At 39.2% G+C, this 17,609-nt stretch overlaps 1 protein-coding gene across 9 annotated transcripts in view; it reads left to right on the top strand.

The window, feature by feature from the left end:
• Positions 1-17,609, top strand: part of LOC129771667 (sodium-dependent neutral amino acid transporter B(0)AT3) — a 147,674-nt gene that overhangs the window by 111,857 nt on the left and 18,208 nt on the right. For 5 of the 9 annotated variants that reach the window (XM_055775553.1, XM_055775554.1, XM_055775557.1 and 2 more), the window contains exons 7-11: positions 985-1,186; positions 1,268-1,427; positions 1,493-1,655; positions 1,715-1,915; positions 12,966-13,034. In XM_055775553.1, the coding sequence (XP_055631528.1) occupies positions 985-1,186; positions 1,268-1,427; positions 1,493-1,655; positions 1,715-1,915; positions 12,966-13,034 (795 nt within the window). Of the gene's footprint in view, positions 1-984; positions 1,187-1,267; positions 1,428-1,492; positions 1,656-1,714; positions 1,916-12,965; positions 13,035-13,323; positions 13,686-13,707; positions 14,248-17,609 lie in introns of those variants that run through there. The other 4 variants (XR_008742446.1, XM_055775560.1, XM_055775559.1 and 1 more) reach the window with 4 other exon arrangements.

Genomic DNA, 17,609 nt, shown 5'->3' with positions numbered 1-17,609 from the left:
TTTTTAATCTGTTTTTTTTAATTTCTTCATACAAAATAGAAGTCATGCAGAAAATTTAAAAAATGAGCCCAAGATGGTAAAACTATTTTTGACGAACTTTGTGGAACATCTAATTTTTAGGAATTTTCGAAACTTCGAATTTTTGTATGTAAACAATCATTTTTAGCCACAAATCATGAATCCTGATGTGATTTAAAACAAAAACGGTTATTATCAATCTCCTTCTGAATGTAGCCATTCTCGAAATATTTAAAAAAATATTTCTAATTTATTGTCTTTTTTATAGTAAATAATCCCTTTTAATATGTTTGTCGTGTTATACCGTCATGTTCATGAAATTTGATGAATTTGCTTAAAATTTCCAACAACTTTTCGAAATACATCATCATGGTTCATTTTTTGACTCAAGTGTAACTTTTGAAAAGGGCGTATCGATTTGAGTAAGAGAAATCTTTGATAATTTATATCTCAATAAATATGAGTCGTACCGAAATAGTGTGTTAGAAAGAGTTATAGAGTATTGTTGGCTTAATTTTAAAAAAATATACACTGAGAAGAAAATTAGTACTCTTTTTTTTTTATTTACAAAATAAAATTTAAATTTGCGATATCAAAAAAAATTTTTTTTAAATTTTTTTTTATTTTTTCCCCATTGTTGAGGGGTATTTGCGATAAGAGGTAAGACATTTGAGAAAAAAAAATAAAAATGCAAAAAAAATGCAGAGCTTCAAGCTGTGAGTTCATTTTTATTCTGAATCAAGAAATATGATTACATCATTATCAAGAAATTTTCACGCCTTTTCACTTGTTTTCTGAAATTTTAAACCGTATGCGGAATCCGCGCGAGAATTGTTGTAATAACTTAATAAATCAAACAACGTATACAGCAATTAGTGATGAATTTTCTCCAGATTTCTACAATTACCACATACTTATAAGCGTTATATACTATTGCCTAAACCAATCCCACCTTTCGCTCAACAGGCCGCCGAAGGTACCGGACTCGCCTTCATCGTGTTTACCCAGGCCATCGTGCAACTGCCGGGCGCCCCCTTCTGGGCGGTGCTCTTCTTCACTATGCTGCTCTCGCTGGGTCTTGGTTCGCAAATCGGCATCCTGGAGGGAATGTTGTGTACGATATTCGACATTGACATCTTTAAGCGGATTAGAAAACCCTACGTCACTGGTAAGTGCCGCGAGCGTCATTCCGTGACGCCGAGCAGTACCGGATTATCCCGTATACTCATTGCTTTTCGCATCGGAACAGGTGTCGTTTGTGTGTTTTGCTTCACCGTGGGATTGATCTTCACCACCGGAGCGGGAGAGTACTGGCTCAAGATGTTCGACTCCTTCGCCGGAACCATCGGCTTGGTGGTGGTTGCACTGATGGAAACCATTGCGGTTATTTATATCTACGGACATAAGAAGTGAGTCATTGCGATTGAAATTACTTTTTGCTCGGTATATAGTGGAATTAAATCCATCTCAACAGATTTACGGAGGACATTTATCAGATGACCGGAATTCGGCCAGGCCTCTACTGGCAGATGACATGGAGGTACATAGGCCCCGTTATCATGTTCGGAATTCTCTTGTCATCCATATTGAGTATGATACTGAGAAATCCCACATACGCCGCGTGGAACGGAGAACTGGTAAGCTAAGTCAAATAAAAGGGTATGGGTATAGTGCTCATTGACACATGTTGCAACAGGGAGAGACCGAGAACAAATCCTACCCGGACTGGGTGATGGGAATTGCGCTGGCAATGATCGTCGCTTCCGTGCTTCCAATGCCGCTGGTATTCCTGCTGCGACGGTTCCAGATTCTCAAGGTGGATCTCGACATCCACCAGGGATCGATTCGACGCAACGAAACGACAGCCTCCACCAAAGAGATGATTGACGAGGATGACGTAAGTAGAGCAGCCAGGAGGAAAACCAATCTTTTCGTCTCCCACATTTGTTGTATACAATACAAAACACGAACGGATACGATCCGTCAGATCCGAAAAAGAAGATTAAGTAGTGATACCCACACATCGCACATAACACAAACTACGAGAAGAAACACAAAAGTTTTTGTTTCTTTATTTCATTATCGTTCTCGTTATCGTGTGCATTTACTTATTTGATTAATATTGTTAAAGGATTATGTTGTCCTCCTGCTCCTGGGATCCTTTGTAGAGAAGCACAGAAGTGTTATCCGTCATGGGAGATGACTCAATTTTAGACAGTGCTTCAGCATTGAAACCTTCATTCGGTTTAGGTCCTCAATAATTGTATATTGCATCAATTACTATTTAGGATTGATGTAATATAATGACATAGTTAAATTCACTCACTGATACTGCCGTTCTACGCATAGTTGTCCCATGTCACTTTTTAACAATTTTCACTTTTCTTCATAAAACGATGTTTTTACCCATAATCTTCCGGAAAACACAAAAAAAAACTTATCGTTCGTTCCCAGTGTTTCAAAAAACAACATCAAGCTCGATTGTCCCATGTTGATATTCTAGGCATAACTGTTCCACCATGTATTTTTTGGAGATCCATAATGTCGTTCTACGCATAGTTGTCCCATGTTACTTTTTGAAAATTTCCACTTTTCTTCATAAAACGTTGTTTTTATGCATAATCTTACGAAAAAACACAAAGAAAACATATAGTTTATTCCCAACTTTGAAAAAAGAACAACATCAAGCTCAATTGTCCCATGTTGATATTCTATTCATAACTGTCCCACCATGTGTTTTTGTAGATCCTTATCGAATAAGTCGGTTCAAGTACAAGAGTTTCATGTCACACTTTCAGCAGGCCTAATGCACTCTTTTCTGATTTGGAAGAACGAACAAATTATCAAACAAATAAGAAAAAGTTCAACAGAACACGTGAACACCTTCTTAGCGAATGCCTAACAACAAAAAGATATATATTCTGCAAAGGTGTTGCAGATCATTCCCTTCTTCATAAAACTATGTTTTTATGCATAATCTTTCGTAAAAACACCAGAAAACTTATTGTTTGTTCCCAGTATTTCAAAAAACAATATCAAGTTCAATTGTTGACATGTTGATAATGCATAACATGCATAACAGTCCCACCATTAATTCTTAAACCCGTAATCAAGCTTGATTGATTCAGTGAGAGGATCTCATCACATTTCATTAAACATTAGTATAGTGCTTATAAAAAACCCGGTCTATTGCTAAATTGAAATGCTTAAAGCTTTTGGTAGACAAATATGCGAGAAAACTTTGATTGCGTTTTTCTCAGTTGTTGATTTTGGAACACGGGGAAACTATGCGTCGAACGGCAGCATAGAAGTTGAAGATTTCAAATCATTGTTTGCAATGATAAACATTTTATTGTGAACTATTATTTTCTCCCGATGAATATTGTCCTGAGTGAAAAATCTTCACATAAGAATATACTACCCAAATAAGGATGGTTGACGTAAGCGCTAACCATTGAAAGACGTGTTTTTCAATTCAATTTAAATAGAAAAAATCATAAAACCTCTACGCCCACTTTTGCCTGTCAATATTTATTCGGTAGAGGCAGATTATTCTATAACTGTTCGCAGTCAGGATTATTCAGTTGAAAACAAGAAAAAAGCATCTTCCATCACTGAATGATGTTGGTGCTTACGTCATCCATGGTTGGGCAAAATATGGGCAAAACAAGCTTTACATCCGCAATAATTTAGTATACCGATTTTAATTTTTGCGGTCGATCCGATTCGAAAACGAAAACTAACACAAAATTTAATAAATTAGTGATATTCAACAATTGATCTATCTTTTTCCTGACCGCAGAAAAACGAAACGAATTTCAATAATCTGGCGGAATATGGCAGAAAGAAATCAACTCAATGAACTAAGTTATTCATTGAAAAAATAAACATTTTCCATTGCTTTTAAGGCTAGTGGAAAATTTCAACATGCCTTTACCGCCGTTCTACGCATAGTTTTCCATTGTTACTTTTCGAGAATTTTCACTTCTCTTCATAAAACGATGTTTTTCTGCCTAGTCTTCCGGAAAAACACAAAAAAAGTTATAGTTTGTTCCCAACTTTTAAAAAAACAACATCAAACCCAATTTTCCCATGTTGATATTCTATTTAATACTGTCCCACCATATGTTTTTTGTAGATCCATATCAAATGAATCGGTTCAAGTACCAGAATTTTATGTTACGCTTTCAGCGGGGCTAATGCACTCATTTCTGGTTTGGAAGAACGAATTAATTCACAAACAAATAAAAAAAGTCTAACAGAACAAAAGTGTACACCTTGTTAGCGAATGCCTAATAACAATGAGATTTATATTCTGCAAAGTATTGTAGATCACTCTCTTCTTCATAAAATGATGTTTTTATGCATAATCCTTCGGAAAAACATAAAAAAAAAACTCATCGCTTGTTCCCAGTATTTCAAAAAACAACATCAAGTTCAATGGTAGATTGTCGTATATGTGGAGCGTCAGCTGACTTGGCCCTGGAACAATATTCCGAATATACCGAAAGCATCAAGTTTTCTCACTATTATCGAAAAAAAATTATGAGGTTTTATCTAGGGCCGCATTTTTGACGTAGAACAACGGAATTATATTGTTCAAAAATCCATTAAGGTCATTGTCGCTTTTCAAACTCGTGATAGTAATCTCAACGTCATCAACGCGAATTAACTTCTCGCTCCAAAAACAAATAATTCCGCTCCGTCTGTGCTGCAGGTCCGTTCTGAGAAGCAGTTGTCTGCCGCGCGAGCAGAAATATTCCCTATCGATTGGTGCTAATATCTCTGCGAACAATCGAAAAATGACGAAGCTTAAATTGCAGTAGTTTCTCTCTCTTCTCTTTCACTGCCCATACAAAGAACGGTCCATTTGATTCGAGTATCACTTATATGTCAGCATCTTTGGGTTCTTTTACGAAAAATTACTGATAAGTGAATTCGTCGAAAGCCATCAGCTTTTTTCGTTTATTTGGTTTCGTTCTCACTTTACCATTGAACTGTGCTGTCAACTGGCACCAGACTTTTGCCTTCCCATTCAGATATCGATCACAAACTATAAACATCTTTGCCCCTATATTCCACTGGCGGTGGGATCGAATCCCAGAACACGCAGCAGTAACGTTTTCCTACTGGAATTTGAAAGCATATTTCCATGAAAGATACGTCCGTGTTCCAAAATTCTGGATACTCTTCCATATGCGCACTAACACAAACATTTCCCGTATGCTGCTGGCATCTCCTTTGTCGTAGCACACTTTGATACAGAGGGCTTCCTCTTTTTCGAGGGTGTGTAGTGAATGTGAACGAAAATGTTTACATTCTTGTATCAAGTTGTGTGTATATATGTGCGTGAAATCAATATTAGAAATGAAGAAATGTCGTGATTCATTTGATAATGATGTTGTGCAGTCCACTGATCATTCAACAAGAGCCAAAGGTTGTACCGCTCATGACAACTCTACACGAGCTGATGATTGCGCCGGCTAGTGACCATTCTATCCTGGATTCCTCGAGTCGAGAAAGACGCACCACGCTAGATATGGGGTACAGACTAGGGGGGCGTTGCTGATTAATGGTCAGCTGCATCCCAATAGGAAGTATCCCGTGTCGGGCACACGTACAGAGCATCGAAGACTGCAACATACCAATTATGAGAACACTTGTAATACTAACCTCGAGCCAACCGCGAGTAATCGGTTACATATTACTAACATAGTTGTAAGACAAAAATTGTCAAAATATTGGACTCCCGGCCCCGTCAGGCTAACGCCACATGTGCCTTAATAAAATATATATTTTGGGAAAAAAAAATGAATGATGTCCGCCCGTTGTGTTGTATTTGCTAACTCGCTGGCAACTGTGGTTTCATTCCATTCCATTCCATATTTGGTTGAAAACTTCTCTCTCCCGCTCGACGCTCGCCGGCAACGATTTTGCTCCGGTGGCAAACGAGAAGTGGTATGGTTTCAAATCGCGGATGCCTTTTTTATATCAAATAAGTTGAAAACGAGCAGAAACGGTTGTATGAGTTGCTCGTTTTTGACGGTACGAGAAGGTAAGCACACAAATCGGCAAAACAAATGCATTGGAAAATAGAAATGCTTGAAGTTTTCATCAATTTCAACTATTTAGGGATTAGGGAATTGTAATGTATAGCGTATCGAACGAATCTTAGGGAATTTCCGATTCGAATGGTATGCAAAAAATCAGAATTCGTTCGCTGTGAAAATAGTTTTTAACGTGAACTTTATTTCATATAAACATGACCTGTTTTCTGTATGGCACCCTTCCTGAAAGACATAGTTCTACTCTAAAAAAACAGCTGGACTATTTTTGGAAGGGATTACTATCGGGAGATAAGTTTAGGGAACTGTTCACCTTTGTGAAATTGGTCTGCTGTCTCTCGCACGGAATCAATCCTTTTTTCTCCGTCGCCGTGACAAACAATTAATTACAAAAATAATAAAATGTTTATAAATTTCCTGTAGTTGTATATAAACTAAAAAAAACTAGAAATGTAAGTAGATTATTAGATTACTAGTACACATCTGGATTTTTTCTGAAAAGTTGCTGGAGAATCAGGAAATATCAAAGAATTTTTATTCAATCGTTGAGTCGACACTCTACATTGATTATCTGCTACCATTGAAAGAAAACTGCATCGAATCGTTTTAAAGCATTTAGCATCAAGAAAACCGAAAAATCTCATTCGAAATGCTGCTCTCCAAGAACAAAAGAAAGTATTTTATCCATCGTACCGTGGCTGGCGATAAAAAGTGAATTTATTTCGAGAATCCTATGCGTCAAATATCTTGGGTAAGTCTAGGGGAACCATCAACATCAGTCGTACGGTACTGTTTCAATCCGTGAATATCTTGCAGTCCTAGTTTAATTCGCTCGCATGATATTTAGGTTGCATGTGGTACGCATGTACCCTCGTCTCATCTTCTGTAACTACATCATCGTTCCTGGTGGCATCCAAAATGAATATGAGTCGAGTGAACATCGAGTGAACATATCGAAAAAAAAACAATTGAAGACAACAAGGCCCATATTACCTTATTTTTGCTGGTAATTTTCCTATCCGAGGATTAATAGCTATAGCAATTGGAACGGTCAAAAATTAAATATTTTGTTTGACAGTGCCGATTGTCACGGAAATTGCGCTTTCAGCAAATCTTTCACATTTCAGATAAACAATCCCCCTTTCACTTTCGTCCGTAATATTTTATACATCGCTCCTCTGGCCCACATAGCTACCAAACGGCCGCAATTAATACTATAGACATTCTCCTTTTTAAAGGGTGAGTCACAGTGAGTTACTTCAAAACATATATTCCATATCTGTTGGCTTGTGATGAGCATGAATTTATTAGGTGTAAGTTTCTTCGGTTTTACAACAGATGACGTAACCTGATTATTATTCCAGTGAATCAAACTACCAGACATTCGTTGGAAAGCTACTGTCATTGCGCGTCTTTTTCAGTATATGTCAAAAAGTTGAAGCGCAAAACAACATAGTTTTTTGCCACTTCGAATGTGTCGAATTTCGTACCAACGAGAGTGTTTTTGCGGGGAGTGTTACTTCATTACTTTAATATGAAGAAAAAAGCTGCGGAAAGTCATCGCATTTCGGTGGAAATTTATGGTGACCATGCTCCAATTGTGCTCCCGTGGCCGAGTGGTTAGCGTCATAACTAACATGCCGGGTGTTCGGGTTCGATTCCCGTTCTGGTCGGGGGAATTTTTCGTCAAAGAAATTTCCTCCGACTTGCACTGTGATCACGCGTATTCTAGAGCTTGCCACTCAGAATGCATTCAAGGCGTGTTATTTGGCATAGAAATCTCAACTAAGTACTAATAAAAATAACGCAAGTAATACTACGTTGAGACGGCGAAGTTCCTCTAGGAACGTTAGTGCTATTGAAGAAGAAGAAGAAGAAGAAGATGCTCCAACTGAGCGAACGTGTCGGACGTGGTTTGCACGGTTTAAAAGTGGTAATTTTGACTTGGAAGACGAAGAACGTTCCGGACCGCCAAAAAAGTTTGAAGATGAAGAATTGGAGGCTTTACTCGATCAAGAGCCGTCACAAACGCAACAAGAACTTGCAGATGCACTTGGAGTAGCTCGGCAAACCATATCCGATCGTTTCAAAGCAATGGGAACGATCCGAAAGATAGGACATTGGGTGCCGTGTGAATTGAAGCCACGAGACGTTGAACGCCGTTTTCTCACGTGCGAACAACTGCTCCAACGGCATAAGAGAAAGGGTTTTTTTGCATCGAACCGTTACTGGCGATGAAAAGTGGGTCCATTATGACAATCCTAAACGTCGCGCAACGTATGGATACCATGCTTCACCGTATGGCCATGCTTCACTGTCAATTTTTCGTAAATTTGGAAAAATGTCGTCGAACGAAAAAGAGCGTCGTGAATTAATCCTGTGCACTCATTTCGAGAATCCGGAGTTGTCACATCGGGACATCGGTAAGATGCTGGGAATCGTCCAATCCACGGTCAGCAGAGTACTAAAACGATACTTCGAGAACCTAACCATCGACCGGAAGGTGAAGAACGGTAAAAATGGATGCTCCGTCAGTGAAAAAGATCACAAGCGCGTAGTTAAGCAGTTTAGACGTGATCCGAGAAGTTCGGTCCGGGATGTCACCAATAAGCTGAATTCAAGTTCATTCGTCCAGCGGACCAAGCAGCGGGAGGGCCTGCGTACATACAAGGTTCAGAAGGCTCCTAACCGCGACGAAAGGCAAAACATGGTGGGGAAGACGCGAGCCCGGAAGCTGTACACCGAAATGCTGACGAAGCCGCATTGCCTGGTAATGGACGACGAAACCTACGTCAAAGCGGACTTTAGTCAGCGGCCGGGCTTGTTGTTCTTCTCCGCAGAGGACAAATTCAGCGTTCCGGAGGAGATTCGCAAGCAGAAACTATCCAAGTTTGCCAAAAAGTACATGGTGTGGCAAGCGATCTGCTCTTGCGGAAAGCGAAGCGCCCCCTTCGTGATGACCGGCACGGTAAACGGGCAGGTTTACCTTAAGGAGTGCCTACAGAAGCGCTTACTACCACTATTGAAGCAGCACGAGGGCCCGACCATCTTCTGGCCGGATCTCGCTTCGTGCCTCTATTCAAAGAACGTGTTGGAGTGGTACGAAGCCAACGGGGTCACCTTCGTGCCAAAGGAAATGAACCCGCCCAACAGCGTTTTTTCCGTGATGCAATTTGATGTGACACACCCTTTATGAGCTGCTAAAACCGAATGAAACCATTACGGGGGACCTCTACCGATGACAATTGATGCGTTTGAGCCGTGCACTGAAGAAAAAACGGTCACAATACGAGCAAAGACACGATGAAGTTATTTTATAGCACGACAATGCTCGACCGCATGTCACGAAACCGATCAAAACATACTTGGGAACGCTGAAATGGGAGGTCCTATCCCACCCGCTGTATTCTCCAGACATTGCTCCGTCCGATTACTATCTTTTTCAATCGATGCAACATGACCTGATTGACCAGCACTTCTCCAATTTTGATGAAGTCAAAAATTAGATCGATGCTTGGTTAGCCGACAAACCGGCCGATCGCAAGTTGTGACTAGCGATGGACAATACTTTGAATATTAAATTTGTATCCATTTTTGCAGAACAAAGCATTAATTTTGAAAAAAAACGAAGAAACTTATCGGTACTCTAGTGCACATATGGACTAATCAAAAGTGTTCCGGTGAAAATAACGACAATTTAGCTCCATGCATTCCATAAAACTATAACAGATCTGTTTGCTTCGTTTTTTATGCTGTTTTCGGAATTCTCTTTGTTCTGGGCTTATGGTCTTATGTCGATCACTCTTGCAACCTTTCGATAACTCTGGAAATAGTTGTATTCAATTTTTGACGTAGAACTAAGTCTTTCATTAAGGGTGTCAAATTAAAAAACAGGTCACGTTTTTATGAAATAAAGTTAACGTTAATAGCTATTTTTGTTGCGAACGGATTTTGGCGATTTACATACCATACGAATCGAAAATTCCCTCAGATTTGTTTGATATGCTATTCATTACAATCCAATAGTCTGTATATGATTTAAATTGATGAAAATTGAAGCATTCCCATTTCCTCATACACTTGTTCTGTCCTTTGTGTGCTTTCCAGAACAGAGCTGTCGATAACGAGCAACTTATCGACGAGAAACGAAGGGGAAATCGTAAGATGTAAAGTCTCCGTGAACAAAGGAAAAGAAGAAGAACGAAGAGGAATATTTGACTAGAGTATAAACAGTGGATCTCGCTGAGGCAAACTTTCATTCTTCGTGAGGAAATCGACTGAGCAACATCGTTGCTGGGCGAGCTGGACGGCGAGGGATCGAATGCCTTTCTCAAGGCAATTGGGGTGGAGGAGTAATATGATGGATAAAGTACAGTTTTCCAAGGGCCTTTTTGAAGGCTAGAGCCGAATAAACTGAAATTTGAAGTCTCAAGCAAGGAAGGGAGACAAACTTTCAGTATCGTTCTGTATTCAAAGCAATGAATATCGCTTGTTCTTCCTTGTTTTGCTTCATTACATGTCTAAGTTTCGGATTGAGCTGTGACGCGACCAAATTACTCATTCGCTGATGTCTCTGGCATTGCAATCATTGCATCAAACTGACGCCATTGCATTAAGGTTCTGAGCTACACAATTGTGTGGGGAATCATCAAGCTAGGCTATTGTCAGCTCACCAAGAAATCAAATGTTCTGGAATTTTGTCAGTGATTTGGTTTCGCATGACGGTAGAAAAACTCTCTCCACAAAGGTTGACAGCTAAGCTAATCTAGACTGACAATATTAACAGAAAGGGCTTCTGAGCGCAAAACGGAGATAAGTGTGTATATATTTAGTTTGTTCAAGCCATCGATATATGAATATTGGTGTGCATCTTCGCTACGCTGAAACCCCATTATTATCTGCTCTCGTGCGCATTAGCCCTGTAACGATGCAACGATCGCCTAATTTTTTTTATGCTATTATTGACGATTATTTGGTGCTGTAAATTATGCAGTCGTTATGACAAATATAAACAAGAAGGGGAGATAGCGGGAGGGATATATTCATGCTAGGGTATTGGTAATGAATCTCTGCTGAGGCAAATATTCAGCTTTTTTCCAAGCAGTTGTTTGTTTTCTGTCATCAATGCATTGAACTGACGCTATGGTGAAGCAGGTGTTAAGGTTGTGCACCAATAAATTATTTGGGGAATACCAAGTTATTCAATAAGTTATATTAAGTTATTAATTTGTTTGGGCTCGCGTGCCGGTCGCAAAACTGCTTTCAACTAGGATTGCATTTGCGCTAATCTTTATCATAATGAAGCAGTGCTACTCTTTTCAAGGGTGTTGAGATTAACAGATAGAGTTTAATTCGTTTATTTTGTCACCAAGAAAGTAAATGTCGTTCTGGAATTTTGTATGTGATTTGGTTTCACTTGCTACGCTTATCTAGAGCGAGAACAATTATCGTCAAATGATTCTACAATAAAAACAAAAACATTTCAGGGCGACCAAACTGGTAGAATGGTTATTTCCAAATTTTCGTAGCATTATAAAATAATATCCGCAGTTATAAACAAGCAACTTGAATTAAACTACGGCGACAATGTGGTCGTGTCTTGAACACAACCTCCTATAATTTTTTCGACAACATTTTTACTGAAGTCGATTTTTTCGCGTGAGCGAACAAATTTACTGTATGTCACGCCGTTGGTTCAACTACATCTCGGCAGCGAGTGAACTCACCACGACGCAGTTGACAGGTTATAAACAATGCACTACAGAGTAAAACTTTGCAAGAATTGGGTAGCTTCTGTTAAGCGAGAGAACATTTACAGGTGGCAAAAACTGTGATAATAGTTCCATACTCACCCTTTCACGTATGCTCAGTAGAAGTTTCTAAAATAAAATTTCATAGCATTGAGGTATCAGTTAACTCGTGCAGCTTGCTGTTATTGATTTATCGAATGCAGACAAAACTTGTTCTCCCAAAATAGCCAAAGCAAAACATTTACAAATGAAACGCTCAATTTTACGAGTAGCTGCTATAGTTTTACAAGACCAGAAAATTCGAAATTGACCTTGTTACTCTCCGTGCAGCTAAATAGGAACAAAGTGAAATATCACGGAAGAGTACATACAGCGACATTTTATTGCCAAGATGTATTACAGCTTCGTATTTAATATAAACCAGCACAGTGTGGCCAGGTCTCCGTCGCTTCCACTCGGGCGATAAATAAAAAGGTTGTAACCTTCTCTGGTATGACACGGAAAATACATTACACTTATGATACGAAGGTTTGCCACAGAAACACTGATTGCACACTAACGATGCTCTGCTTTGCTGTTCAACTTCTACATCTCATTACAATCCTTTCCAATTGGTTGGCTCTGACATTTATTTATTGCAATCTCCCAGATTATTCCACTAGTGGAGCAGAGAAAAGGATAACGCTTCAAGTCATGACAGAGGATACGAGTGCCATCCAGAATGGCGAAACGATTATTAGTTTTTCAAGGGTGAACGTTTCGCTCTTCTTATATTGTACATTTGTAAAATTTTTGTTGTGTCACCTCATTTCTGCAAAAATGAACAAATATAACTGACAAATATATTGTTACCGGTTGATATAACAATAACTAACATTGTTCCCATACTCTTGTTCTTTTCTCTCTCTTTGTACATTTTTTATTCCTGCTGTCTCACTCATTTTCTGCCAAATACACACTCATGTCGCTATTGATTACAATCGCCGCAAACACATACACACACACAAAACTGCGCTCAATATGTGTTTAATGTATTGTAATGTACGCGTACTGATAACAACAAACACGCTGTTAACATGCTTGTTGACCGCGCGTTGGTCCGCCCGTCTACTAATGTCCGTCCAACAAACAGGTGGTTAGTCCCGATCTGCCCCCGCCGCAGTCGCTAGCGGGAACCCGTTTCACTATCGGAGATTTCGATGTAAGTTAAGCTTCATAGTAATAGTGCTAGTTTTTTTGTTCCATTGTCATCGTCATTATCGCCATAATCATCGGCGCTTTCTCATCACTGAACATTCATCAACAACTCATGGAACAGTGCGACTCAAATCTGTAGAAGTTGAATTGTCTTCGAAAAATTCCGCATTCTGCCTCGAGACAATCTAACATCTACCTAAGCATGAAAATCATAATTCACACAACTCACTTGTTGTTAAATCACATACTAATAACTCTTCTTTCTCATTCCCCCTATCCCAAAAAAAATCTAGATACGAACCTAAATAATCTTAAACTCTATCCAGCTCCCTCCTACCTTACTAAAATAAACAACAAAGCTCCCTTTCCCGCTCTTCGTATTGAAAATAAAATACACGTGGTAGAGAATTGAGCCCATAGTAGCCTGTAGCAAGTATCCCCACTGGTCGTAATCATCATCTAAATGTGTAGCAAGAAAACGCATCACCAAATCAACAATCAGAATAACTTAACCACTCATCATTCAATTAGCGTGCATCATTCGTGTAAGAAACTTACCTTCCACATACAAACTCAAAAAAATAATAGATCAACAAACAAACAAACAAACAAAACAACGACAAGCCCACAATCTCAAGAATTCTTTGACTTGTTGTATTATTATTACTATTTGAAAGTTATAGACCAGAACGGATGACAGTGCGGTAAACAGGGGTATAACTTCATCATCGAATGCGACGACGGTATCGATTCTGAAACAACCAAACCATGCAATGATGACGACAACGACGACGACGACGACGCCTACAACAACTGGCAATAGCAAAAGCAACGTCAGCAGAGCGTAAAACGAAACCCATAAACTCACTGCAAGTCTATTCAAATGTAACGACAGCCCAAAAATTAGCACAAGCAAACATCGCCTAACCCACAAAAAAACACCCAGTGACCACTTCACCGCAGCAGAAAACAAAAATCCTGCGGAAACGCTGCGAATTGATTGGAGAGAAATTGATAGTCATAGGCACATATAGGATATAGATGCGTGTGAACGTTGCGATGATTTTGGTCTCAAAGAAGTTTCAAGGATCCATTCAACGGGTGAACGTCTGAAAATTTTAACACAACGCCCTACCCCCCTCTTGAGGATAACTATGTTATTTTAATGATATATAAGAGTATAACTGTAAGGAACAGAACGATTTGTTGACAATACGGTAAATATCTCGCTTTGCTTTGTTGTCGGTTCGTCGCAAGCATTTTCTTCATTTCTGTTCATATTTGTATACTTTACAGTTGACATTTTCGTTCAACGTTTATTTCGTATGTACGCATGCAAATTATTACTCTTTACTTGTTATAATTATCTTTACCTTTGTTACCTTTTATTTGTGCACAACTCCACACGCCACTTTCGTTACAATAGGTGTTCAATGCATGGAAATCATTACTGTTGAATGTTCACATACGGTTTATCGTATTTTGATGTTGTCAATTGTCGTTCAAATATTTCATCGTGTACCTTCTACGTAAACTAAAAGTATCCAAAATTATTTCCCGATGACAGATATGTAATCCACAAACAATGATTGATGGGCCAGTGAACAACTTTCCTAAATTTAGTACATTGACCTCGAAACAACATGCAGCCTGTACATACAGTCAATAGCAATATTGAGTATACAACTCACGCTATTTTGTTATTGCTGAATTTTTCGGGGTTAAAAAATAAATAATTAAATGCGACTTATATTCATCGTAAAATCGATCCGTTTTACTCTCATGTAGTGATAAGAAAAAAAAGACGGGTGGGTAATGTCGGGGACATAACCGGAGAGACGTAGGACTACACCAAGGTGTGTCATTATTCGAATATCATGGAGCACAGATCCCAGAGTGACCAACTTTTCATGTACAAAATTACAGAAAAAAAATAAAGGATAGAATAAAACTTCAGCAAACACTTAAACGTTTAAATTCAAATACGAAAAAATCAAAATTTGTCGTGCAAATATCGTGCGGCGCAAATGTTGTAGGGGTTATTGTTCAGTCGTCAACGAACACATACTTGATGGCAGGCATATCGTAATAGGAATTTACCGTCTGGTATCGTGATATAATTGGGCTTTGCACTCCTCATGAATAACTGTGTTCTACTAGCCAAGTCCTTCATTTGATACCCATATTGATGGGGTTTAGAGAAAATATGTAATCCGCCATTTTGTGGTGGCGGCCATTTTGGATTTGTATTTTTCATAAATAACTGTGTTCTACTAGTCAATCCCTTTCATTTGATACCCATATTGATGGGGCTTTGAGAAAATATGTAATCCGCCATTTTGTAGAGGTCGCCATCTTGGATTTTCAAGATCATGAAATACGCAGTTTTATAATGACTGCAGAGATAAAGGTGTGTTCCAAATTTCAGATCAACCGGTCAACAGGAAAGGGGTCAAATTTCAATTAATGTGATACAGCGCCATAGACAAACATGTTACATACAAACATACAGGGTTTTCCAACTTTAAATTCCAAAAGTAAATTGAAATAAAACACACTTAGAATTCGAATTTCGATGAAACTTTTATTTCAAATTAAAGTTTGGTTTATGCCATTATGTGTGAAATACAACATCATTCAAATGTCCACCTAGGGCTTCCTCGCATACCTTGATCCGGAACAGGTAATTTTCGATGGCTTTTCGGCACATATGGGGCAGTATCTCGGTCATAACTTCACGAATGTTGTCTTTCAAATGTTCAAGTGTTTGCGGAGAGTTGACATAGACACGGTCTTTCGCATAGCCCCACAAAAAAAGTCTAGCGGGTTCAAATCGCATGATCTGGACGGCCAATTGGCATCACCAAAACGCGAAATTATGCGTCCCTCAAATTTCGTTCGCAATATGGCCATGTTCGGTCGTGTTGTGTGGCACGTGGCGCCATCCTGCTGAAACCACATGTCATCCGTATCCATATCTTCAATTTGTGGCAAAAAAATCGGTTAACATGCGGCCATAGCGCTCACCAATCACAGTTACCATCTCGCCGTCCTCATTTTCAAAGAAATACGGCCCGATGACTCCACCAGACCATAATGCGCACCAAACAGTGACTTTTGGCGGATGCAATGGCCTCTCAACAATCACGTGTGGATTTTCTGAGCCCCATATACGGAAATTTTGGGTGTTCACATAGTCACCGAGCTCGAAATGTGCCTCATCGCTGAAGAAAATTTGATGCGAAAATTCAGCATTTTGCTGCTGTTGTTCGTTCACCCAATCGACGTATGCCCGACGCATTCCATGGTGACCACGCTCTAATTTTTGTACCAGTTAGACTTTATATGGATGTAAGTGCAAGTCCAAATGCGAAATTCGCCACAATGATGTGTTTGACAAGCCCAATTGCTGAGCACGCCGTGGAATCGAAACATTCGGGTCGTCCTCCACACTGGCAGCAACAGCAGCAATATTTTCGGTCGAACGCACATTACGATGATGCACAGGTTTCACAATATCCGCTACGGATCCAGTTTGTTCGAATTTACGCACTACATTAGCGATTGTGTGCTCTGTAGGCCGTCCATGACGACCAAAATCCGTCCGTAATGCTCGAAAAACATTTGCCGGTTTTTCATCATTTTTATAGTATAATTTAACAAAATTAACACGTTGTGCGATGCTAAAACGATCCATATTGTAAAATGGCAGACATTCAACTAACGATATGACGCTTTGGTTGACAGCTATGTCAAACGGTTATCAGCGCAGGGCTGTATACTTTCGGAAGCCCGAAATGGAAAACCCTGTACAAATATGTCACAGCTTAATAAAACCGTTTAAAAACTCCAGAATTCTATCAAATCGAGCGCGATTAGCCACTCGTTCACCCGGCGCGACGCCTCCACCGCTTTTAACACACTTCGATAGGCTCTCCTGCTCCACATCCCATTGAAACTCCTGTCTCTCACTCTTGCGATATCGCACCGCATACATCCTCGGCAAATGCAGCGATATCATTTATGCTGGAAATCAATTTCAAGATAGCGTCTTACCTTCTTGGCGTTCGATGATAGAATGTGGTCAAGCCGCACCATCGCTCACTTTATATAGCCATAAAGTTAACGTTGTAGCGACCGCCTATATTTATTTATAATTTCTTTTGTGTCCCCCTCCTTCACCTTCTCCATACGTTTCGCCCGTACCCGTGGTTGCTTGTAATGAATAGCTGTTTGCTGCGGGAGCGCAGACAAAATGTATGGGAAAGTTGGGAATTCTTTCTTCCAAATTTTCATCAATTTGAACTTTATATGAGCTGAAAAACCGTCATATGTAGCATATAAACAATTGCTGAGGATATTTCCTATCAATGTGTGTTAGAACCAAAATCCATTAATTAATTGAGAAGGTATTAGCGTTCAAAAACTGAACACTTTTTCACACCGAAATATCGAAATGGGCCCCTATATTGAAAGGTTAGACGTAGTCATACGTCAAAAAAAATAAAATGGTTACATTTCTACTTCATGTTTGAAATACAAACAAAAAATCTCTAATTAAGACATTGCAAAATTGAGT

This window comes from Toxorhynchites rutilus, chromosome 2 (genome assembly GCF_029784135.1).
Source record: "Toxorhynchites rutilus septentrionalis strain SRP chromosome 2, ASM2978413v1, whole genome shotgun sequence".
Taxonomy (NCBI): domain Eukaryota; kingdom Metazoa; phylum Arthropoda; class Insecta; order Diptera; family Culicidae; genus Toxorhynchites; species Toxorhynchites rutilus.
This window is presented reverse-complemented; position numbering and strand designations above follow the sequence as displayed.